The sequence below is a fragment of the Tympanuchus pallidicinctus genome, unplaced genomic scaffold (assembly GCF_026119805.1).
Source record: "Tympanuchus pallidicinctus isolate F22 unplaced genomic scaffold, pur_lepc_1.0 scaffold5, whole genome shotgun sequence".
NCBI lineage: Eukaryota > Metazoa > Chordata > Aves > Galliformes > Phasianidae > Tympanuchus > Tympanuchus pallidicinctus.
This window is the reverse complement of record NW_026294769.1, coordinates 44,128,956-44,154,248: the sequence shown is the minus strand read 5'-3', so window position 1 is coordinate 44,154,248 and position 25,293 is coordinate 44,128,956. Positions and strand designations below refer to the sequence as shown.

The 25,293-nt window shown below is 40.1% G+C and overlaps 1 protein-coding gene across 2 annotated transcripts in view; it reads left to right on the top strand.

Moving 5' to 3' along the window:
- Positions 1-18,375, top strand: part of SLCO5A1 (solute carrier organic anion transporter family member 5A1) — a 68,694-nt gene extending 50,319 nt beyond the window's left edge. For both annotated transcript variants that reach the window (XM_052704901.1, XM_052704902.1), the window contains 4 exons: positions 7,334-7,493; positions 10,996-11,237; positions 12,126-12,190; positions 13,466-18,375. In XM_052704901.1, coding sequence (XP_052560861.1) covers positions 7,334-7,493; positions 10,996-11,237; positions 12,126-12,190; positions 13,466-13,911 — 913 coding nt within the window. In that variant the 3' untranslated portion in view covers positions 13,912-18,375. The remainder of the gene's footprint in view (positions 1-7,333; positions 7,494-10,995; positions 11,238-12,125; positions 12,191-13,465) is intronic.
- The last annotated feature ends 6,918 nt before the right edge of the window (positions 18,376-25,293 follow it).

The following is a 25,293-nucleotide window of genomic DNA, read 5'->3' as shown; positions in this document are numbered from 1 at the left end:
AGGGTTGTTAACTGTATGGTCTTTAAGGTCCCTTTCAACCCAAACCATTCTGTGATTCTCTGAAATTTTTTGTAACTACTAACTGAACTGTGGAACATGAGAATGTCCCTGTCTGGTTGATGAAAAGGCTGCTGTTTTCTGCCAGTGAAAAGGTTATTTAGTTTAAATCTATTTCTAAATCAAAATCGGGTAAAACTGGTGTTATTGGAACATTCAGATTAGAATTGTAAGTGCATCTAATTCATTTCTGTGGTAATAAATACATGAATTGAAACTGAAGTCTCTTCACAGCTGTTCTGCAAGTATAATCACATTAGTTCTTGACCACCTTCATCTAATTCTTCTTACTGGTACAAAAGATGAGACTTAGTAATTACAGATTTTTGTAAAGTACTGATGGGTGTCAGGTCTTTAAAATCAGTATAAAAATCAGTGTGCTTAGACTAATGTCATCAGAAACTGAGAACTGCTAGCATGTGATAAAGCAGGATTCACGTGTCTGAAGCCTCAGCTCTGTGTAAGTTTTCTAGTGCAGAGATAAAAAGGGGTTAAAGATGGTAATAAATAAGCAGTACTAATTATAAATTCACTAATTATAAATTCACCTATAAAATCACCTAAATGTGATGTGACAAATATTCTTTTGTTCACTGTGGTCAATCATATAATTTACTTAGTAAGGAAGTGTTCTACTCAAACATCGAAGAAGGTAATTTTTATGTAACAAAAAATCATGCTTTCATTTTGAGGTTTAATAAAACAGATACTTTGTTCTCTAGCTCCAGTGCTGTTCAGTGTACAGACATCAAAGCCAGTTCAGCATGCCTAGATGAGAAATGGTAAACACTACAGCTGGTTTGTTTCAGGATAAATTATCGTCCATGATGCTCTGCCTTACCATGACTGTGCCGGATCTGATGTCTGGGCTACCTGCTCTGGCAGCAGCCTGAGGATCTCAGCTGCATTGGGCAGTATAGACATACCATACAGCACAGACATATCATGGAGTCTTCTTTGGACTAGTATGTTTAGTTCTACTTTCTTCTTGTCTTACATTTAAAAAGGTAGTTATTTTCCTTTGATTAAGTGAGATAAGCCAGTATAGAAGAGATAGATAAGTTGGGTTTTAGTTAACATAGAAATATGTGCAAATCAGTAGTCAGAGATGTAGGCAGTGATATGTCGTAATTCAGAATGTTTCATAACTCAGTATTTTTCTCACTGTACTAGCTCAGGGACCCTGGAGGTGCACACAGATTAGAATACATTTGCAAAAATTCTCTGCTTTTTTATGCTGGAGACAAGCAGTTTTTCTGTTGTTGGTGTGTCATCAGCAGTTCTGCTGTGAGGAAGGTCAAGGACACCTCTGCTTTGTACATCTCAGCATTTCAGAATCTGTTGTTCGGTTCCTCAGCCTCCTCTCTGAGGGTGTGTTTGATATTTGATATAATGAGCCTTGTGCCAAGCTCTGCTGTCTGGCAACCATTCTCTTGCATCATAATAAACATCTGAATGGGAAGTCCTAAATCTGTGAATGGTCTCTATTTGCACAGCACAGAAGTGCTTGCTGAGGTTCAGATGGAACCTCCTGTGTTCCAGTTTGTGCCTATGAACTCTTGTCCTGGCATTGGTCACCACTGAAAGGACGCGGACTCCATCCTCTTTGCACCCTCAATTTGGATATATTTATACGCTGTTGTGATCCCCACTGAGTCTTTTCTTCTCTGGTGTGAACAGCCCCAGTTCCTTCAGCCTCTCCTCACTGGAGAGGTGCTCCAGTCCTTTCAAGACCTTTCACTGGAATCTCTCCAGTACATCCAAGTCTCTCCTGTGCTGTAGAGCCCAGAATAGACCCAGCACTCCAGGTGTGATCTCACAATTGCTGGGCAAAGAGGAAATAGCAGACAACAGCTGCTTTGGAGATTTGTAGACTTGTTCTTTCCATGTTTTGAGATATTAAGTAACTAAAACAAGCTCCCAGGGAGCTCATAATGACAGATTCCTGGATTATTTCAGTTCCATCTCTCATATTTCTGGCATGTATTGAATCAAAACAGTTCCTTCTGATTGCTTTCTGTCATTTTAGTATAATTAAAGTTTAATTAAAGCATGTAATTGAGTTACTAAGGCACTTAATGTAAGAAAAAGAGAAATTCTTCCTCTTGTACTCTTAGTTTGTGTTTCTGTTACCCTTGTATCTCTTTCAGACTTATCAGATCTCTTAATTTAGAATCAGTGACTAATTGGATCAGAACAATGACAACAAAGAAGGAATCCAACTAACGCAGTGAGAGGGTCCCTTGTTTGACAGCTACACAAAATTTGCTTCATTGCTGCAATTTCAGCTGCTTGCCAAGTAGAAGCTGCAGATCTCTGCCTTTCAGAACATCCTAGGCCTTAAAGCTTCAATACCAAACCAAAAACATTGCCACCAAGTTAACTCTTTTGGTCATATAGCTCAATTTTAAGGTTAGAGAAATTGTGAGAGATTTTCTTCTTTTGTTTGTATTTCCTTAGTGTACGATAATGTTGGTTACTGCAGCAGTCCAAATAATATTAATAAAAGCATGTCCAAAGCAACTCTGTTTTTAGATGTTACCAAAAGATAGTCAGGCATTGGTTTTGTTTATCTTCATTTCATTTAGATTGTAGTTTCATGGATGAGGGTCCACCTTTTTCCAGCATCTGTGCATAAACTGCCAGCATAAATGGGGTCTCAGGACAAGTCTGAATATCTGAAATAACAGGTCACAGCTCTAAAGATTCCAGACAGTATGTCCTGCCTTATTATTTCCCTTTTCTTGCTTTATTCTAAAGCCACAAGCCTTCCACAGAGCAATAGTTGTAGAGGAGAACAGAATTTAGACAATGTTAGGAACGAGAGTTGCTTTTTTCTTTTTTTTTTTTTTTTTTTCATCAGCCTCATCTAATAAAGGTCTTCTCTTCATTATCTTTACCAATAGTGAGTCATGGAGACACAGAACAGTCTCCCTGAGAAGGGAACAAATGCAAAAATTGAGTTTTATCCTTGCATGTTTAGCAAACCTCAAGTTAAATGAAAAGAGCAGAGTCACTGCCTGTAATTGAAAGAATAGTTCTGGAAATGTGTATTTTGGGGCTGGTCTCTATGTGTGCATGCACAGTTGTCGTTCTGTGACAGATGCCTCTGGCAGCTCAGATGAAGCAGCGCTGTGGGTTGACAACATCTGTGCCACTGACACAAGTGGGGCAGGTGTTCCTCATATATCCCATGTATCTATTGCAGTGGATGCACTGAAAGTAAGCTGCTTTTTTCATGGCACAGTTCACAAACAGGACTTAATAGCTCTGGTTCAATTTACTTAAGAACCTGCTTTCTCTGACCAGTGCGGGTAAATCTGTGATGTGCTCTGCAGCAATTCAGAGCTCACTGCTGTTTTCCTTTGGTGAAAGTAGGCAGCCTCCTAGTGTCAGAAGATGCTGGTTCAGCTTAGTGATGTGAAAATATGTGCTTCTACTAGTGGGAAAGGTATTCACAGAGATCTGTCATAATGTGTGCTGCTATATAGCAGATGATACATGGTGGAAATGGGGTTACATGCATATTTGTCAGTAGAGATTTCAAGTCTTCAGCATCTGTAGTCCTTCATTAGTTTCCAGTCATTAAAAGAGGAATGAACAGTGGATGAAGACTGAAGGTAATAAAGATGAAAAGACTTTTAAAAATGTCTACTAATGAGCTTTTTGAATCAGCTAATGGCTGATTTTTTTTCTATTACACATTCTAGAGAGAATTAAAAAAATCTCTTTTTACACAAGGCATTTGTTTTAAGCAGCAAAAAAAAAGGCAAGCAAATACCCAAAATAAACCATACTGTAATTTATTTGTACAAGAGGTGATGAAAGCTGGGGAGACACAGCTTGCAGTAACTTGTTATTAAGTTGAACGTATTTGCTTTGCGTATCTGTAAAGTTAAATCTTCTTTCCGGCAAAATAAAGAAGTCCCTAAGATTAAATTTTCACAGCACTCTCAGTTCAGTTTCCGGGTTCATGCTTCTAATTTCTTGCATGCCTGATTTCATTCACCTTTATTTTTAAGCTGATTTCCTAACCTGTGTGTCATACTAATATTTAGCAATGCAGCTCAAGTGAGTGGACTATGTAAGCGGAGCCACTGGGAAGCAGCCCAAAAATCATCTACTGCTGAGACAGCTTTAATGAGAAGGGATAAGAGGTCAGAAGAATGCATTTTACAGAGTGAGAAAGGCTGGAGAGGGGAATCTGAGCTGTGCCTTTCCTGGCAGCCTCAGATGCCCTTGGTCCTGTCCACAAGCTGGAAGCCAGGGCATCATCACGAGGGTTTCCTGCACACAGGTTGGGAAGCTCTGCTTACCCCAAATATTTAGGCATCTGGGACATCCAGCTCAGCAGGCTGCCAAGGAGCTTGTCAAAATCCAAAAATGCTGCCTCTCCTGTTTCTGTGATAAAATACTGTCACATCATTGCTGAAGTCAGTATGTTCATGGGAAATATTTTGGCGATTTGGATGTTTTCCAGCAGACAAAAAGTTCTGTTGGGAAATTACTGGAAAAATCTGCCTGGTGGTGTATGACATGTTGCTTCATATTGCTTTCTGAAATCCAGCATGATATAATGAGACAGGTTTCAGCTGATAGCTGGGAAGGCAACAGAGACATATCAGTCCTGGATATTTAATTTCCTGCTCAAGCTGCAATGTTTCTAAAACTGTACCTTGTTTGTTTATGGACGAGGAAGAAAACATTCAGAAAGGCTTTGGTTAACATCCAACTAGACCACAAAGTGCAAAGTAGCTCCAAGAGCTAAATTTGTGGACCTGATTTGTGTAATCAGTAGACAGTCAATAAATATTTAAAAGGTACTTAGCAACATTAGATCAGCTGCAAAAGTGCACAGCTGGAAAGACAAGCATATTCAGCAAGAGCAAATAGTGTTTAAATACATTAGAAACGAATCAGGTGGAAGTTACTAAGCAGCTGTCGTACCACTTAGCATCACTGATGATGGGAGGTGAGGTGACAAATAACATGGATAACAAGCATTATGTGTGGAGTGTTCCTGAGCCAAGCCTCTGATCTGTTTGGGTATGGAAGATGGGAGCAGAAGAACATCCCTTATTGTCCACGGTGTTGCTGGGAAACAGTAAGTCTGATGGTAGCTGTTTGCCTTTACAGCTGTTGTAGCTGAGTATTACAGAGCTAAGGTAAGCAAACAGCAGCCCCCAAACCAGTTCAGATTCTTGTTCAACTCCTGCATGGCTGAGGAGGTGCAAACATCCTCCGGATACCTACTGTTCTGTTTAGAGAAGACACTTGAGCTGGCTTGAAACAGCAGTGGCCTCTCTGTGGCATCACTGAGCAATACCAACAGCAGGGCAAACAAGGCAGCACAGTTAATCCAGCATTGCACTGCAGTGCCTGGTGTGGATGCTATGCATACCAACATAATTCCCAGGGCAAGAGTTTTGCTTACAGCACATATGCTAATATCCGTGCCCTAATGGAGCTCAGTATCTACTTTGTGTTTAAAAGGGCCAAACTGCCATTTCTGACAGAAGTTCAGGTCTTCTGGGTCGGATTGCGCTCAGAATACAGGAGAGGGTAGGATGGTACCTGCAGCCCCCTTTACCACTGATGAAGGTATTATTCTCCTGAAGTTGTAGATTTTCATTAATATATTCTAATGTCTGGGAAAAACCCAGTAAGACAAACTGGACACCTTGCATCCAGCACACTGGAACTCATATATTTACACTGATTCTAATTGTTACAGTCTGTTTTTAATTTATGAAGAAACAATGAGTATCCACTTTACCTTTCTTATTTTTTTAAACTTTGTTAGTATATTACCAGGATCTGTATATGAATTTATCTAGGTGTTTTATTATTCTCTTTCAGTGAGGTTGATATGTCTGCTAATGTTTTTCCTCATAGAATCACAGAATCCTTAGAATTGGAAGGAACCTTTCAAGGCCATCTAGTCCAATTCCCCCCCCCAGTGTACAGGGACATCTACAGCTAGATCAGGTTGCTCAGAGCCCTGCCCAGCCTAACTTTGAATGTCTCCAAGAAAGAGCATCTACCACATCTCTGGGCAAGCTGTCTCAGTGCCTCACCATCCTCACTGTAAAAGACTTTCTTGTCCTTTGCTTTGCACTCCAAGCCCTCACCATACCCAGAAGCATTAAAATTCCCCTGCCACCATGGTCATTGCTTCAGGGCAGGAAGCAGCTGGGTCACTCTCCTAGTAGTTGTTCCGAGAGCTGGCAGTTTGAGAGTGAACTGGGAGTTGTTCTGGGCAGGGCTGGAATGATGTGGTGGACCAGGCAGCAGATGGAGGAATTGATCACCATCCCACTTTGTGAACTGGAATCAAAAAATCAAAACCTCTGTTAGTGCCATCTGACCATCAGTTGTAAGCAGAGCTGATTTCTTTCTACAAGTAGCAAAAAGTAGCATTTGACCACTGTATTTTGTAACATCTGATGATGAATCTGATGACAATGAATCTGTGATCTTATGCGTATGGATTCTGCTATTACTGCCTGTGCCACTTCTGGATTGAGCTGCTGCGGTAGCGCTGGTAAAGCAGTGCCACAGTGGGATAGATTTTTTTTGACAGACTCTCCATTCTGGGTGTGAGCTGCACACTGGAACTCACTGGTTCTGAGCTTACAGCTACACTCTTTGTGAGAGAACTCTGAAAGTTGGGCTTTGGTTGTATCTCGGGGAAAAGTCCAGGGAGATGGCACGGTGGCTGTTTTCGAGATGTTTAGTAATAGCATGGTGATCTTCCATATGTAGAAGATCAGGGAGATTGTTGTATTTTTCAACTGTGCATATCAGTAATACAAGCATTACCTTTCTGGAGCAGTTGGTATGTGGGAAGAGATGGCTAATTAGTTCACATAATGCTCACGTCTCATCACTGGGCTCTTCTCTACTAATCAACAGCAAATTGCTGCAGCTCACCTTGTATAAAATGTCTTAACTTTTAAAAGGAAAAATAGGGAGAATAAAATATAACACTCACACAAATGATGTACAAGGTTTAAAATATAACACTCACACAAATGATGTACAAGGTTTAAACTTTGGAATTACTTCTATATTGTTCTTTCAGTTGTTGGCAGAGATATCTAAGGCTTTCATCTGAGCAAATCATTTTTCAAATCAAGCATATGACCTAGGGTTAATGCAGTCTTTCTGTAATGATCAAGTGTAAGTTCCAGTGTTAATGAGTAGGATGTTTTCTCCTCTGAACAGCAGGATACCTGTGCTTGCTCTACTAGCATGTTCTTTTTCCTTTTTTCAGTCCCACTCTTGCCATGGCCCACAGGAATCTCACTGGGAGCTGTAATGTGAACTGTGGATGTAAAATTCATGAGTATGAGCCTGTCTGTGGATCAGATGGAATAACGTATTTTAATCCTTGCCTGGCTGGCTGCATCAATGGTGGAAACCATAGTACAGGGGTAAGTCCTTCACCCACCTACCTACAAACATGAGTGGCCCATCAGGACTGGAGCAGATTGAAGACTGCTCTGTTTCTAGAGCCAACATCTGTCCTTGAAGCATGCAGTCTTTTCACGAGTTCGTCAATGTTATTTTTAATAGTAGTTGTGTATTTTGTTGTTGTTGTCGTTTCCTTGTTGAATGGAAGGAAGAACTTAACTTTTCTGGTAATTGGAAAATGTTCTAAACTCCTTTGTAAGTTTTATAATGGCCTGTTGAAAGCCACTGTTGTTTGTGTTGGGCTCCTTGTTTCACGTTAGTGGTTGTACCACCTGCACTAGTGCATTGATAGGTCTTTTGTTTGTGTTGGTAAATAAAGACTGCCCATTTATTCTGCTCTTGTAAAGCAGCTTTGCCATCATCCTGTCCCTCTCCAGACCCCTTCATGGTATATAATTACCTTTGAACTCATGTAACCAGAAACTAAAGGATGTTAATAATCCACTTTCTCTCTTGGATATGCATTATCCGTTACAGCCCAGTCTTTCAGTTATGCTGGGCTGAGGAGAGGCATCCTGCTGATAAAGTTATACCATGGGAATCTTGCAGTATACTGGACTGAAAGGTACAATTTGACCCTCCAAACAAAAGAGTGGTATTTATATGCTCATTTAATACGAAAGGCAAACCCTTGAATTTTTCTGTTACAGAACTGTAAAAAAAAATCATTAAGAAAGACAGGAAGTAATGTAAACATTGATCTTCTGAGGGCTTGATTGTACATTCCAAAAAGCTTATTTATAACGTATCAGTCTGCTGATTTGCAGTTCTGAGCCAGCCTATGAACATGAGCATTTCCCTATCTCAAGTTTGACTGGATAATGTTTCATAAATGCAGGTTCCTGTGTAGATTCCACTTAGAACAAACTTAGAACAGTGGGTTTTTTTGTTTGTTTTTATTTTTATTTTGTTTTTATTTTCATTTTGAATGTCTTCCTAGTCTGTAGTAGAAAGTTCCTTTGGCCCAATTGTGTAATCTAGGCTACAATTTACCTGATATCAAACTGATGCTAATAACTCATTTAATAGGGAAGTACGTTGGTAATTTGTACTCTTTAACACAGATTTTGAAACACACTGTTTTCTACTATGGTTTAAGAGAAGATCCTTCATCACCTGAAGGTTGACAGTGGAAAAAAGAATTGAGTAGGAAAATACATTTCTTGAGAAAATAATGTTTGATGTAGAATGCTTTTAGAAATGTCTACAAGCTTAGGTCACTCTATAGCACACAAAATGTTGCTATGGTATAACATCAGGATTTAAGCTTATAGAATATAATGCTTTCAAAATTAGCCACTTAAAAATTGGAATTAGGCAAAAGGATGCCCATGTGGAATTCAGAACTGGTTTATGTAAACTCCAGATTTTCTCATGCATAAGATCTCTGTCTCAGTGCACAAACTTGGTTTCTCTGATGATGAGCGAAGATTGTGTACTAAAGAAGACTGTTTTCTGTAGGAGGCCTATTTGGAAGCAACAAGGAGATTAAGATGAAGACTGTAGGAAGGAAACAAATACTTGTGGTTTTAGACAGTGGAGAGCTACCTTGAAACGAAGAACCTAAGAAACTGGATTCTGTTATTGCTTCCATTCCTAAGCAATACTGGGCAAGTCACTCAAAAATTTATCCCAGTTGGTGACTAATTTTTTATTCTTCATATTCTGGATGATCAGCATGAGCAGTAGTCAGAAGTGTCTTCTGCAGAAGCACTGAGTGCCTAAATCTTTATCTGAAGGCAGAAAAAAGTTGTGTTTAGGAAATAGTAAGTTATATATAAGGAAAAATATTCTAGAAGAAAGGGATCTTTGTTCCCTTAAATTTGCCACTCACTTTACTGAAACTTTTTATTTGTTTCAATTACTCAGCTACAAAATAGAGATAAAACCATCAGTGCCTCATCTCAGCTGTTTGAAGATAAATTACACCTTTTTGAAAATGTTAAGCTATAATGATGAGTTTGATTAAAAAAAAATCCATATGAAATATGAGCTGCTCTGTAGTAGAGTTTTATTAGCATGAACAGAAGAATGCTTGGGATCATATTTTAAAAATGTGTAGTAAAATACTGGATAAATTCTCATTAGGATGTTCAGCTAAATCCCATGAAAAAAAATAAAAATAAGGTGCTGCCATAACACAGCTGTGAATAAGAGTATAAATTGAAGTTGACAGGCAACCCTAATTCGGTTATTTCCTGATGTCTGAGTGCTTAAATTTGCAATATTAAGATGGTCTTGTAATGTAGATTCTGTGCATATGTGGTCCTACGCTTATGAATATGAACATAAAAATCAAAGCCTCTAGTGTTATGCGTGCACTGATCTGCTTCCCTAACACAGGAATATTCTCAGTCACCACACAAACTTTTGCCGTTAAAAAACTGTAGTAGAAAAGATGTAATGAGAGCCTGTTTCTGACCTAGCTTTTCCTCATATGGCTCTGATCACACTATCCTTTGCCTCTGAAATGCCAGTTTACTGCACAATCTTTTCATGCTAGTTTCAACTCTTGTCCATTCAAGAATCCCTCGTGTCTTCCAATATCACTGTTTAATTCTCTCTGTTCACCTTATTCTCTTTTTCCTTTTGTCCACATCCCATCCATATCCACACTCCACACTCAGCTGAAAGTTTCCATGCTGGGTTCCATGTGTGAAACACAGCTTTCTGCTCTTTATCCAAGTCTAGATAGGTTATACCATAGAGATAGCAGAAGATACCTCCTGCAGATGACAGTGAACAGCCTGCCAAATTCCAGAATATGGTATTGTCAGTACTGCTTGAAGGTTGTTTCCTCATAGTTTTGATAATATACCAGAATTAATCTTTTCCTCCAGCATCCTTGTTAGAAGTGATTGAATTCTTTCTGCAAAGTTCTCAAAAACTCTTATTTTTATAAATGCTTGCCTAACTGTTGCTTGCCTAACGGCTGTTTACAAACGTGGATAGTGATAGGACAAGGGGGAGTGGTTTTAAACTGAGACAGGGGAGGTTTAGGTTAGATATTAGGAGGAAGTTTTTTATACAGAGGCTGATGACACTCTGGAACAGGCTGCCCAAGGAGGTTGTGGATGCCCCATCCCTGGAGGCATTCAAGGCCAGGCTGGATGTGGCTCTGGGCAGCCTGGTCTGGTGGTTGGTGACCCTGCCCATGGCAAGGGGGTTGAAACTAGATGATCATTGTGGTCCTTTTCAACCCAGGCCATTCTATGATTCTATGAACTAGTGGAAGTTATGAGCAATGGGAAAGCAGATCTATTATGGGACATTTGGGCCAGCTTTGAAACCTCTCAGAGTGGTAATTTTGACTGTACGTGGGATCATGATGCTGGAGACTGTAGAACCCTGATTGGGAAGTATTTGATGCTTGCTGTGAAGGTTACATAGGACATACCATGTCTTTCTCACATGAGTTTTCATGTGGAAATGTTCTCTGTTTCCCATTTCCCCTCTCCCCAGGTAAGAAATTACACAGAGTGCGCCTGTGTCCAAAGCCGCCAGGTTATCACCCCGCCGACAGTGGGCCAGCGCAGCCAGCTCCGGCTGGTCATTGTCAAAACCTACCTGAATGAGAACGGCTATGCTGTTTCTGGGAAGTGCGATCGAACCTGCAACACACTTATCCCATTCCTGATATTTCTCTTCATAGTGACCCTTATTACAGCGTGCGCCCAGCCATCAGCAATCATAGTGACACTCAGGTAGGAACAAAGATATAGGCTCACGTACCTGTTTTTGCTGTGCTTGCTGTCACCAGTGTCTGTGTCAGAAGAATTTAGAATATTTGCATGATAATGCACTTTGGGAAACAAGAAATGTCCAACAATTTCTAGACCATATATAGAGAGAACAAATAAAAACATACCACCTTGATATTCCACTGTCATTTGGATACCTCGGACTTGTGTTCCTTCTCTGACTTTTCCACCTGCACAGTAAGAACAATAAGAACACATTGTCACTGTACTGCAGTTATGGAAACGTAAACTGCAACCAGTGAACATTAATACTGCAGAGAGCTTCACTTTAGTGAGACACATAAGAGAAATATTCAGCAGAATTTGTAATGCTCATCGAAGAAGAGAATGCCTCCCTCCCCCTAGTCCACGGAACAGCAATGCCACGTACTGTGCACAGCACGTTGGTCCAAGATTTGTGGCCCAAGTTATTTCTCTGGTTTTTCAGTTTCTGGCTGAGTTCTTGGCTTGAAAATCTTGACTATCTGACTGCAGTTTTTCTGTTTGTTCTTTATCTTCTATTCCAGTGTCACTACAAGTTGCCTATCTGAATTTCAGATATTTTAGTTAAGATTTAAAAAATAACTTGTGATTTACTGAAATTGTTGAGGCATTGTGAAATATCACTACTGTGCATTCAGTGCTTTGAAAGCTTGACTTTTTTTTTTTTTTTTTTAACTATTGAAAGGAATCTCCTATTGCTTATGTTGAAATGGAAGAATGTTTAGCCAGACTGTTTGGATGTTGACAAAAATTTATTATAGCTCAGAAAAAAATCCAGGATGTAAAGTCAGAACAGTCCATAGTGACTATGATGACTAGTTTGTAAAGGAGTTTATTTTTGTCTGCTAGGTCTGTGGAAGATGGGGAACGGCCCTTTGCACTAGGAATGCAGTTTGTTCTGTTACGAACTCTTGGTAAGTCATGTAGCTACTAAGCTTTCACAGAAACCGCAGAGTTTCCAAAAGGTTTGTGATGCCTTAAATGTAACATTAAAGTACTAAAATTCCATAAATGTGCCACTAATGACCTGGCTGATTGTATTAGGAACTTAGAATTAATAGCTTCTGAAAATGTTGTCACTGAGAATGTATTTAAAACATTTATTTTTATTATTGACGTTCTGGAATGATATTTTTGTCCCAGAAAGAAGTATTTTAACAGTTTCAAGTTTTATTTAAAAACCCTACCTGACATGATTTGGTTTTTGACAAATTAATATTTTCTTTTGACAACAATTGGTAATTTCTTGATCCAGTTAGATGACATAGTAAGAACAACTTTGGTCTTCTAAACACGTCCATAGCAGGATTGTGTCTGTCTTCAGTCCTTCTCCTCTGCCATAAATAATATTGCATATTCGAGGACAGAAACTGGAATTACTTGGAAAAGAAGATGAAGTGCCAGTGCTCATCCTCTTGAACGCCTAAAATCCCAACTGGTTCTGGTGTTCAGCTACTACCAAATAGTATATAATGAATGGAGCAAGCAATATAGTAATGAATAGAACAAGCGGTGATTATTCTATGTGATAACGTGAGGAAAAGTACTCGTGGCTGCATCTGGTCAGTAAGGCAACAGTTTTCTTTGAGGAAGGCCCTTTCTGACTCATCTTAAAGGTGTCATATTTCCAGGGAAAACAGAGCATTTAAGGGTCTGGCAATTTTAGATGTTAAATTCGGTTTCTGAGGAAGATACCTTCAAAAGAGAGATTGAAACTCTAGTGGTCTTATTACTTCCATCCTTCTTCGGTAAGAGAAATGTTTTGCAATTTTCTGTGGCTTTTTCTCCTTAATCTAAAGCAGCAATCTGCTCTTTCCCAGCTTATGGGTAATGGATGTTCAACGAGTAATACTGTGGAGATAACATCTCATTTTTTTTTTCCTGCTGATTTTATTTCCTGAGAGCACTGGAGTTTCTCTGGGGGGACAAATAGTTCATGAAGAGCTGGCTGGGCTCTACAGAGTGGAGCAGTAGCTGTTGTAAGATGTTGCTAAGCTGTCTTTACTTCAACACTGTCACTTATATGGTGTTCCTAAGTGGGATAAGTACTGATGGTGGGAAGAATAGAGCAGTAGAAATCTCGGAACTTCTTGACCTACACCTGTTTGGCTTACATGCATACATAGTTTATTTGGAAGTCTTCCTCTATCTGCTAACACGTATTAATGCTGTTGCTATTTTTATTTCAGCTTACATTCCCACTCCAATTTATTTTGGGGCTGTTATTGATACCACATGCATGCTTTGGCAACAGGATTGTGGCGTACAAGGATCTTGTTGGGAATACGATGTCACCTCATTTCGTTTTGTCTACTTTGGGTTGGCTGCTGCTCTCAAGTTTGTAGGATTCTTTTTTATTTTTCTGGCCTGGTACTCCATTAAGTGTAAAGAAGAGCAACTACAGAGACAAAGATGGAGGGCTTCGCCGGTGAACACTGTGAGTGAGATGGTTGGCCAAGCTGGACTCCAACAAAACTATGCACGGACTAGATCCTGCCCTACCTTCAGTTCTCGAGGAGACATTGGTATGGCACAAGGAATGAACTGCATAGCACAGACATACCCTGGCCCCTTTTCAGAAGCAATAAATTCCTCAAATGAAAATGCATTGGAAGAAGTCACTGCTGAGATATAGACCCCTGGCTTGGTAATGTAATGTTTAATTTTGTTGGTTGACTTAATTATGGCGCCTTGTAAAACACCTGTGCCTTCTATTTTTAATCTAAATGTAACACATGGTAAAACCAACAAAGCTTAATGCATACAACCATAGTATGTTCCTGAGGGCTGGATACCTCAAATCAACCCAAGTTCTTAATTCTCCCTTCCTGACAATGGAGTTTTAAAAATTGCGTTTGTAATTATTTCAGCTGTGTCCATTAAATGTCCATGCCCTATCTAATATCAGTGTAAGGATGGAGAACAACAGAAGTCAGTGGAAGAGTGACAAAAACTCATATTGTTAATGTCTAGATGTCACAAAAATGCTTAAATGTATCATCTTTCACATCTGCAAGTAGTATTTTTAAGAGATGAGTAATTACTGTGAGTTCTGCTACAAAGCACAACTAAACTTGTTTAAACTATGCAACTTACTCAGATAATTGTGTGTGCAGCAAATTATGTATAAAGTTTGCTTTTAAAGACATTACTGCAAGTCAATTTGAAAGGGGCTATTTTCAGATATACATGTTAAAATAAAAAAGGACATAACATTTAAAGTACTGTTAATAACATGTTAAGCCATACAAAATTTATGCATCAGGTAATGTTTTGCAAATGTGGAGACATAATATCTTTGTTCTGTCAAAATGTGCATTAATTTTCATTTGATAGGAAGCAGTCATTCTTCACAAAGTACAAAGGCTAGGAGGGTATAATGCTTAGAGTAAAAAAAGCACTTAAGTATTAATCTGTGATAACATTAAGGTGTAGGAACCATGTACACATACCATGTCAGATGTATATCTGTTATGATACAGGTCACCTGGGTGGCCCTTATTATTACCAGATCCATTTTTTTTTCCTGAAAAAGAAAATAACCAGCTATGGCTTACAGGAAATTCTTGGCTGGGCTTCAGGAGTGCATGCCAGACGAGTTCAGCTTCGGTGAGGGAACCTCTGGGTAGAGCTAATGGTCTCGTTTTATTTCTTACTGGCTGTTTGGAGCGAAGGTGGCACATCTCTCCACAAGACCTAGCAGAGAAGCCTTCAAGTGGACTGTGAGCACGTGGGCTGCCCCCATGCCCAGCGTGAGGCCTTCTTCCCAACTGCTGGCACCTCTACGGTGCTTCTCCCTGGTGCTCCTGCCCTGGTTCTGCCTCTCCTGTTGCCTTCTTTGGAGCAGGCTGCTGGAACCACGCTGGAAGCTGTAGGTGTATGGATTGTCCTGCATGTGACCAGCCTTCCTCAGCTTCGTTTAAAGCTTTCTGTGAGGACAAAGGGTGAGTTGGCTCTCCTCCACCCATTCAGGGAAGAGCTAAGAATATAAATTGTCTGGGAGCAGGGACCCATGAGATGTGGCCTTTGCTTATTCCAAACTATTACGGTGTATTTTCTCCCCCTCTCTTAGCATTTCATATATTGCTCTGGAGACTTTGTAGTGCCCTTCTTACAATGTACTAATGATGTCTCAAAGGGCAGGGAACAATTTCAGTGGACACCAGGAAATCAAAGCTGTATTTTGCTCTGCAGGGAAAGTCTTACTAGTTTAGGAAATTAGAAGCATTACAAGAACTCGATGGGTAGACTTGGATTTTGCTATGTGTTTAGCCTGCATGAAATCAAACAAGAGAAAGCAGAACTTTGGGAATGTAAGAAGGATTTTCTTTCTAGTTTAATTTTTAATTTACAGTTTGTAAGATGATTAATCATATATGGAACTAAGTCCTCTTCCCCTTGAAATAAAAGGGAATACTCTCTTTGGCATCAGGATTTGCTTCTCCTTTGCTGATTGCCTTCCATTATCTCTTGTCTCTCCTTGACCAGCATGTGGCTTTACCCACTGGCTTGGTTCCCCTGCTAGAAATGTTGACTGCTTATTTCAGAATGTCTCAGTCCATTTATGTGACTTGTTATTAATTCCATTCTCTGTGGCTGCAAAATACAGCATAGAGGAATATCATTATAATCACCTTCTGCTTTTCTGTACATAGTAGTATCTTTTTGGATTCAAGCCTCAGAATTTTTTTGTCTTGTGCAGCTACTGGGAACGATATATCTGCATTCAGTTTGTGCCACCTGGGATTTTAGCTTCTGTACTTCTCATCCCAAGGAATACATTTCCTTGTCTCAGAGGTACTGGGTACAATTTATTTTTTTACATAGGAGATCAGAATAGATGATAGAAATGTCTCCTCCTCCTACAGTCTTGAGTGCTTCTTGCATCAAGAAATTCATGTCATGACAAAATTTGAGGCAAAGTAGTAGGATGAAGTGTAATTGCACCCATCCACTTTAATCACTCACCCATTTTAATCCGCATGGGATGAGGTGAAAAGAGACAATCTTCAAATACCTCAGAAACAGAGCGTTTAGGGAATCATAAATGATATGATAAAGAGGCTGGAGATGAATCATCTGTCCTGATCTACTCTATTTCATGCCTTGTGTGCACGTCTTTTCCATACAAATATGGAATGAGAGCAGCTTAGGCTTGTAGGATTGTCAGCAGCTAACACTGATCACAAAGAATGAGAGTGATGTAAGTGACACATCTGCAACTGCTGCAGCTTCTGAGCTGAGTGCAAGGGAATTCAGAGCTTGTCAGAATTGAGGATTTCTGTTCTTTAGGAAATCCTGACACCTCAGCTTCTAAAAGCATTTTATTTTTAATGTCTGAGAAACTGGAACATAGAAGGGAAGATATTCATTTCAGAAATACTGAAAAAGCTGTGTTGGTTTATCTCCTTGTAGCTTTTTAATTTTCATTTCAAAATTATATACTTCACACAAGCAACCTAAATATCCAATAGTGTTTTTTTAATCTAGGTAATTTTGTCAATGTATTTCTACCAAATCATTTAATTAAATCAACATCCTCCGAGGGAAAGAAGACACAGCCTCTGGCGAACTTTTGATTTATTCCTGAAGAAGACTTTGTTATGATTAAGCTGTAACAGTCTAAACTAAGCCAATAAAGGCACCCAGGGTAAAAACAGTAACTCACCAGAGAAGTCAATTCCAGCCTTGTCAACAGTGACAGAAATATGGACTGAAATCTGCTGAGCAAACACTATTTTCTGAGGCTACTATTGCAGAAGGAAGCCGAGTTGCCAGAGAAGGTGTATGCAGTGATCCTAGTCACCATCAGTGTGTGGTGCTAAACTGTTTCACAGAGGAAGAGCTTTACCTATTATCCAGCGAGGGTGATCATGCTGTTTTCCTGTCATGAAACCATCTGACCATAAGATGTGAAATTCCAAAGTCATCTCGGGTTTAGCTGTTGTAAGTTCTGCCATCCTCCACTCTCCCTGCAAACACGGTAGTTTGGTTAGCGGCAAACACAAAAGCACGTAAAGCAGGAGTCCTGCCCTCCTGCTCATTCCACACAGTGCTACTGGTAGAATATCGAAGTCTTCTACCTACAGCTAGCCAGCCGGGGAGAGTAGGGAGCAATGACACCTGGAGTTTATCTGCAAGTCTCCAGAGAGCCATGATATCATAAGGAAAGTCCAGTGTCCTCTTGCACAAGTTATGAGGGACATGAGAGAAGTAGTTCCAGTACAGAGACATGACTGAACAGATCGTCGTTTCTTATCTAAGGCTTCTCATTTCTCTGTTTCCTCAAAAAGGGGAAGACTTTAGGAAAAGAGTATCGATAGCCTCAGGCATATAAGCATGGCTTATGAAGCACTTCATTCATATTGAGTGGTTCATATAGATTCCAGTGGATGTAGTCATGGCTAGAATAACTGGAGAGTGATGCTCCGTATTTCCAATACTAGGCAAAGCCCTGCATTCCTTTAGTCCTCTTCCCATAAGCATACTGAACGTAATATGGTATAATTTGGAACTGGTGACATTTTATATATTTTCAGTACAGTATAAGCAACTACAAAAAATAAGTTAAATATTCTGATGCAATTTAATTGAAAGCTTTTGATTGTCTAGTCACTGTATCTTAAAAAATGCATGTAATAATTTGCTGTTTGTCAAAACATGCAGCTAAGTGAATTAGGGTACAAATCTCCTTGCAGGAGTTAGAAATGTAAGTTTGAAAGCCCTTAAATTAATCAGAAACACTTGAGTGCAGTGTTTTCAAAAATATGTTTGCTTTTTAAAAAAATATAGCTCATAAATTCATAACATAACCATTCATTATGGCTCTGATCCAGCAGAACACTTAAATACATGTCTAAATTTATATACTTAAGTGATGCACTTAAAAATAATGTGTGTATATAGGCACTGGACTGAATCCCATGTGCATTCAGAAAGAAGTTCCTTTACCCAAGGAGTAATTTCCATGCTGAGATGTTTTTTACCCATGGATTCAATGATAATCACCAGAAGAGCACAGAATGGCAGTCAAGTACTTCCCCATGGCATTCACATGTGGCTACTTCTATATCTGGCAATGGAGGAATGCTTTTTTTTTTTTTAAAATAAATGACAGCTCCATGTAGCAACGCTTAGCATTACAAACTGTAAAATTTTTACTAGAATTCTTTACTAGAATTCTTAGTTCTGGGTGAAGGTGTGATTGCATAGTGAGGAACATTACTATACTGCCTAGAGAAGCAGAGGGCATTCCAAGCAGTTATACAGCAGGCAGTAGTTGTCTAGCTCCAGAACAAGAGTCATCTCATCACCCTGGCTGATGGCACCCAGTATCACCTCATCCAGCCAGAGATGGTGGGTGTCTGATCATCTCAGATAATGGTTGCTTCCATATTGAAAATATTTTGTGAACTTGCTCAAATATATATTCTATATTTAGTTCCTAAAGCACACCATTCACATATTTTACAGATTATCGGCTGAAAATTTAGATATTTTGTGTGGATACAGAATAAATAAGGGCATATTTCTGACCTTAAAGCCGATGAAATCACTTGTAATGCTGTAGGTTTGGACAGTGCCCTTTCACAGGATTTGAACCCAGAGGTTTGAATGACACATTAGAACCTCATTCCTGTACGGAACTCCAGTGAGCATGACTGGGGAGAAGGGTCAGCACCTTCTGTACTATTCTTCCAGGCTCTTCTCAAATTGCCTGAATTTTTGCTGCCTTACTGTTCTTTCTGTGTGAATAATACCACTGCACTTCATGACATAAAACTGATAAATAGGTCCAAAGTGTCTTATTGCTATTTTGGAGCCAGATTCTCAGCCTCAACATTCTGATAATGAGGCTGAAGAACTGGGCCTGTCCCTTATATTGGACATTAACATGCTGACACAGAAGTGAGTACAGGTGACATAAAGTGCTTGTTTAGCTTTTATACTCTGGTCACTGGTTAGTATTACTGTTTTCATGGATCAAAGACAAAATAGTCCCTTAACAAGTTTATCTTTGTTTTTTTTCCCCCTCAGTAATCTCTCTTTCATAACAGCATAAGAAATGTCATGCTGCACTATCTGTGTACCACAGCTGAAGCCATCCAGCTGTGACTGCTTTCCAGGGGTTTAAAACACCTAGAAACAGAATCACAGCAGTCTGAATTGGCAGAGCTTTGAACAGTGCTTGCTGGTTGTAAATTAAACCCTTGCTAATACATTTCAGGTTCTTCTCATGCTGGACTTGATTTTTGAGATATTTTTATCCTTTAGAGCATTTAGAAGATGGACAGTTGGTGTCATGATGATAGATTAATTATTTGGTATAGAATTAGGGTTTTTATTTTTTTCTTACACAACTTTTTTATGTCTAATAATTGAAAAAAGGTTATTATGTAGACATTGTCACTGAGTTGAAATGGGAAGCCTTCAGTGTGGGGACGGGTTATGACCAGAATTCACTTGATTCTTCTTTCTTATTTTGTTATGAATACATGTTATTACACTAACATATGCTATTATGTGGCCAAAGCTTTGAAAGTGTACCTGGTCCTCAGGAAGGAAATTTTCCCTATTCTTTCCACACAGGGTGTAATATAAAGTAAGGGTGACAGCTAGCAAGATCCATATCCAATATCCATACCCATGTAGTTAATATCTGTAGTTTTCAGCATAAGTTCACGAGTGTCCTGTCCTTCAGATAAGCTCCTTTAACTTAATCCAGCCATTCAGCACAGGTCTAGCTCTGCAAGTTCAAAGTAAGTAGGCCTCTCTAAAAGTCATGCCTCCTATTTGTTTCCATGGAAATTACAACAGATACAAAATGTAAAACACTATTTTCAGCAGTCAGCACTATTAGTTATGCGATTTCATCAGTGATGAGCAAGAACCTTCGTGCCATGCTCGTAACAATCTGCACCAGCAGAGACAACCACTGTGGTGGTCAGCAAGGCTGCAATGTACCACCCGCCACTTCACTGTGCTCTCATCCTGTGTTTCCATAAATGTTCAGTAAGCATTGATCAACATCAATGGGTGCCATTTTTTCCACATGAATAAGATTTCAACTATTGTTCCATACACACTTCCATGTCAGACACTGCTGTGTCAGACTGCCCCTCTGCTGCCATTTGTCACACAGCAACAATATGTAAAGAAATATTGGTGGCAAGGTTTGACTTCTGCTGCTTCATACCACCAATATCAACCTCTGACATCAATATAATAAAATAAGAGGCATTACTTTTGAAGCAGCCTTCATAGCTCCAATCTTTGCTTTTTTTTTTTTTAATTATAAAATAGAATAAATGCTTATTTGCTCACGTTCCATTTTACTCTTCTCCATTTCCTTATGTTTTCTATTTCAAGTTAGCTGTCACAATGTTATCCTGTAACAGAATTTTATTCATGATATAGAATAGCTGAAAAGCTGTGGAAATTTATGAAGGGCTACAAAAAGCATTCAAGGTATTGTTCAGCTCAAGGAAGAGTAACCTTGATAATCTTTGGACAAAAGGCTAAACAACATTATGGTGCTAATAGCTAGTAAATAGCTATTATGATGTATTCCTTATGACTTCAATGACACATGCCAATGATACAACAGCATGTGTTTTTGTTCTTAAAGTCTGGAGTTCCTCCAGCAAAATCGGTGTTCATAGTTCCTAGTGAGCCAATTCCTGTCTAGCTCTTCTGTCCTTTCAGGAGGGAGTATAGGATTTGGCTCAGCACTAGCAGCTAAAGTACAAGTTATATAGACCATGCAAATCTATAGGATTTATTTATCTTTTTGTAGAATGTTACTTTCTTTGGTGGCTTTGCTTAAGCAGAGACTGAAAATAAATTCTGTAGGAATGGCAGGAAGTGATGGCGCCTCTTAACCAAGCAACATTAGTAAGAGTTTGAATTAAATTGAGGATTCAGATCTGAGATATTAATGTTCTTTCATGAAATATCAGAAAGAGGGGGGTAGAACCAGAACAAGTTCTAGCTCCAATACGTGGAAAAAGCCAAATCTCACCAACTTTCAAGAAAGCTAGAATGCACAACTGAGATTTGTGGTGTTTGAGTCTTTAAAACAACATTTTGCCTTTCCAGTTGAAATTGAAAGATAATTCTTTTATGTTATTGTACCTAGACTGCTCACTGAGAGGAGGCATGTGTATCCTACATGACATGATGTGGTATGCCTCAGAAATTTAACAAAGGTACATTTGAGAACATGAGGGGAGATGTCGGTGCAAAAAGTTGGACAAAATACTTCAAAACTGTTTCTGTACAAAGAACAATAAAAACGAATGTGAGTCACTGTGATCCATGTGACAGTGAAGGCTTTCCTTCTAACAGACTTGCTCTGTTCCCCACTTGAGCAAATGGGAGTTTTGCCCTCGGCTGCTGTGCTTACCTCTACCAAATGATTTAAGCAGCAAGAAAATAATCTGGGTAGCGTGGCAGGAGCGTGGAGTGGGCACACTGCCTGTAACTGCTCCGTTTAAAAAAAACAACTCGTTATTAAGCAAACGTGTAGAGTATTAAGGAGATTTGTAGAGTATGTCTGACTGTATGAGTGTGTGGGTGCTGTGCTGTGGTAAAAAGAGACTAATTGGTTTATGCTTTTTTTTTTTTTTTTTGCATACTTTAGGGATTTTTAATTGATATTTATTTCTCAGCAGAACTTAGGATGATTTTGAAGCTGTGTAACACATTGTTTCATGGAATCTATTGTTGGCATCTGTTGTAAACATGTGTTTACAAAACAAACTCTTGAATACTTGATATTGGAAAATAAAAAGTAGCATATCAAGTGTGTTTTATTTCTGATGAGAAAAAAAAAAGAAGAAAAAAACTCCACAAGTTCCTGGATCAGTGTGCGGTCAGTCTGGATCAGGTGATGATGTATTCCATTTTTTAATGCTCAGTTAGACAAAACCAAATCTTTCCACTGAATTCGGTGAGCACTGAATCACAGAGAGGTATTGATTGTGTAGAAATAAACTGTAAAATTTCATCATCTCCTCTAGTGGTAAATTTGATGTACATTGGCTACATGCTAAGAAAAACAAATCTGTTCAAAGTTGATATTGGCAGAGTTGGAAAAATACATAGGATACAAGTCTGTGTGCATCCACACACAGCTCAATATGCCAGGGCATGAACCCAAGGGCAGGGCTCCTGATGTCTGTGCTGTGCAATGCTTATTTCACTCCATGGCTCCGATTTAGTCCACACCAAGCCATTTCCATATGCTTTGTGATGTAGGGATATGCCACAGGGATCTCCCAAAAGGCAGAATTGGCTGAGACAGGGTGAGTTTCCTCATTCCTGAAGTCACTCAGCACTGCAGGCTGTGCGCATCAAGGACCATGTCTTCACACAGCATTACAGGTCTGCAGCATGCACCCCACTGACACACAGCAAAAGCTGCAGTGGGTGCAGCACATCCTTGTAGTATGGTGGACATTTAAAAATGAAAACAAATGGAAATTACATTTTGGGTCTATGAAAACACAGAAGAGCCAAGAGGAGCCCTTGAGCTAAGTGCTGTACAACATGGATACGGCTCACCCAGTTGGTATAGCAGTGTGGCTAGTCAGTCTTGGAGCTCTCTTACAGTCTGGGCTCACTTCTTTTATGTAAAAGCACAGATATATCCAGAGGTAGAAACTCTGTGGAGTGCCCAGCACCTTGCAGGTCGGAGCCCTCAGGAGGTTTGGACAGTGCACTACTGTTGGGGAGTGACTCATGGACAGGGGGACAAACCAGGGGGCCTCAGCCCTGTCTGACTGCTGTACTTGCACTAAGAATTCTTTGTTTTCATTCTCCAAAACATACAACCAGATTAAAAAGCATCTGGCAGAATGAAAGTCCCCACTGTCCAACACCAGAGCTGTTAAATGAAGGATAAAGTAGATAAAGTCGCCAATAGTTTTCTGGCACACAGAGGCTGCTGCTGCTGGTTTTAAACCGAACAAATGAGCAAACTGCACGGGAGAGGCACTGCTGTGCGGCTCTGCACTGACACCTGCTGCCTGAACCCCCGGCAGCTCCAGGTGGCTCAGGCTGTGAGTGCATCTCCCCGGACCGGACGTGGTCTTATGGAGACTCGCAGCTTGTATCCTTCCTACCGCACTTTGGCTCTCACTGCAGACTGCTGGCAGAGCACCCCATCTGGATCGCTTTTGCTGAAACAAAAGGAGGGAATTTTATTATGGGATCACTCCCAATGGGCACCAACAGTCCATGGGCACTCAGGCCATGAGAACCATGCTGAGCCAATCTTCTCTGTGAATGGCTCACGGCCTCCCTGCCCAAGTTGTTCCACCACACAAACTCTCTGCTGCTAAGAGGTTCTGAAGATGATGAGGCCTGTGCTCTGAAAAACACTCCCTTCTCACATAAACATAGAGAAATTCATATTTCTTGAAGACTTTAGGTGGTGGGAGGTGTCAGGAAGTGGCTCATGCAGTTCAGGGGTGTGAGGGCATTACTATCTACCTTCTTTAAGATCCCAGGGGAAACACTTCACCTAACTCTGACAATTAGAACAGATGTGCAAGCCTTGAAGATATTCCTAATCAGCTCCAGGCCCCTTCTAGAAAGTAGAAAATGACATCATGCCTTTCAGAAAAGACACACCTCCATTATTTTGCAGATCAGACAAAGCCAACCAAGCAGGTCCCTCTCTCAGGCCTCCCCATGCGAGGACCACTCACCCACAAGATCAGATGAGGGCATTTGTTTTCTTGCCTAGCCCGTCACTCTCCAGCACCTGCAAGGGGTTCCTGACAATCACACCACGTGTTGCTCAATGCTTGACTGTCTCAGCTATGGAATAACAAGTACAGTACAGGAGGAAATGTAGACTTCACTGGGACAGTCTCAGGCTGTCTAACAAGTTGCTTAGGACATCCGCGTAGGGATGTGTTAGCTTTTGACACTCTTTCTTTGGGCTGGTTTTATAGTTGATACTTGTTTCCAGAACGCAAGGACCAGAGTACAGTTCTCTCTGTACCTCTAAGCTCCAGGGAGCCTCATTTTTTTTCAGCACATTACTGTAAGAGAGCTGCAAAGAGACTCCCACATAAACTATCTGATAGTTTGGAAGGCGAGGCACTGTTTTGGAAGAAGGAAGGTTGATCACTCTCACACTGAGGAAAGTGCAAACTCACATCTTCCATTTCATGAGTGAGTACTTCAAGCTGTCACATACACAGGAAGGACAAGAGGGGTAAATGGATGGACCACGCATTTGCACTGTTCCCTTCTGTCTCTTTGCCAAAGCTTAAAGAGAGGAGAAAGCACCTTGCTAAGCTCTGTCAAAGAAACACTCTGAGAATGGAGGGCACATATTTGTTATTGGATAATTCCCTACACAAAGACACGAGTAAGATGGATGCATAGGACTGTACTTAAGCTCGCCTTTGTACTTCAAGTTGTCTCTGACTTGCTGGCTCAGCTTCTTTTGAAATGTGCCCTTGGAGCTTCCAATGTGCCTTCCAGAGGCAGGTATCTCTAGAATTGTCTATCCAGCACTGCCACGATAGATTTTTAAGCACTGAGGCTCTCTGTTGTTCCCCTCATGATTTCCACATACAACCCCTGTAACTTCAAGTCTGCAGGAGCAGAGATGTCCAAGCACTGTGTAAATGAAAGAAGAGGTCAAGAAGTGCAGCTTCAGAGACAGATTTTAACTTAAGCAGCTAACTGTATTCACATGTCACCAAGGACACACAGGGCATGTGAAAGACAACCTTTACCTTGAAGCCTACATTATTCTTCGTAGTCCTCTGTGTGAGGAGATGCTCCTCCTCACAACAGATCTGTGGTCCACTATCAGTGGTCCAGTCCGTGTTGTGCCCAGCCTGTTGCACCTTGCTGCTGCAGGTAGGGATCAGGGGGTGGCATGATGTGACACTGCTTTACTCCCATGAACCACAGTTCTGCAGCCTTGTGCCATGACTTCAGGGAAGAAAGTATCGGATGAATTGGGATTTAAAAAAATAAATCACAGCGGGTC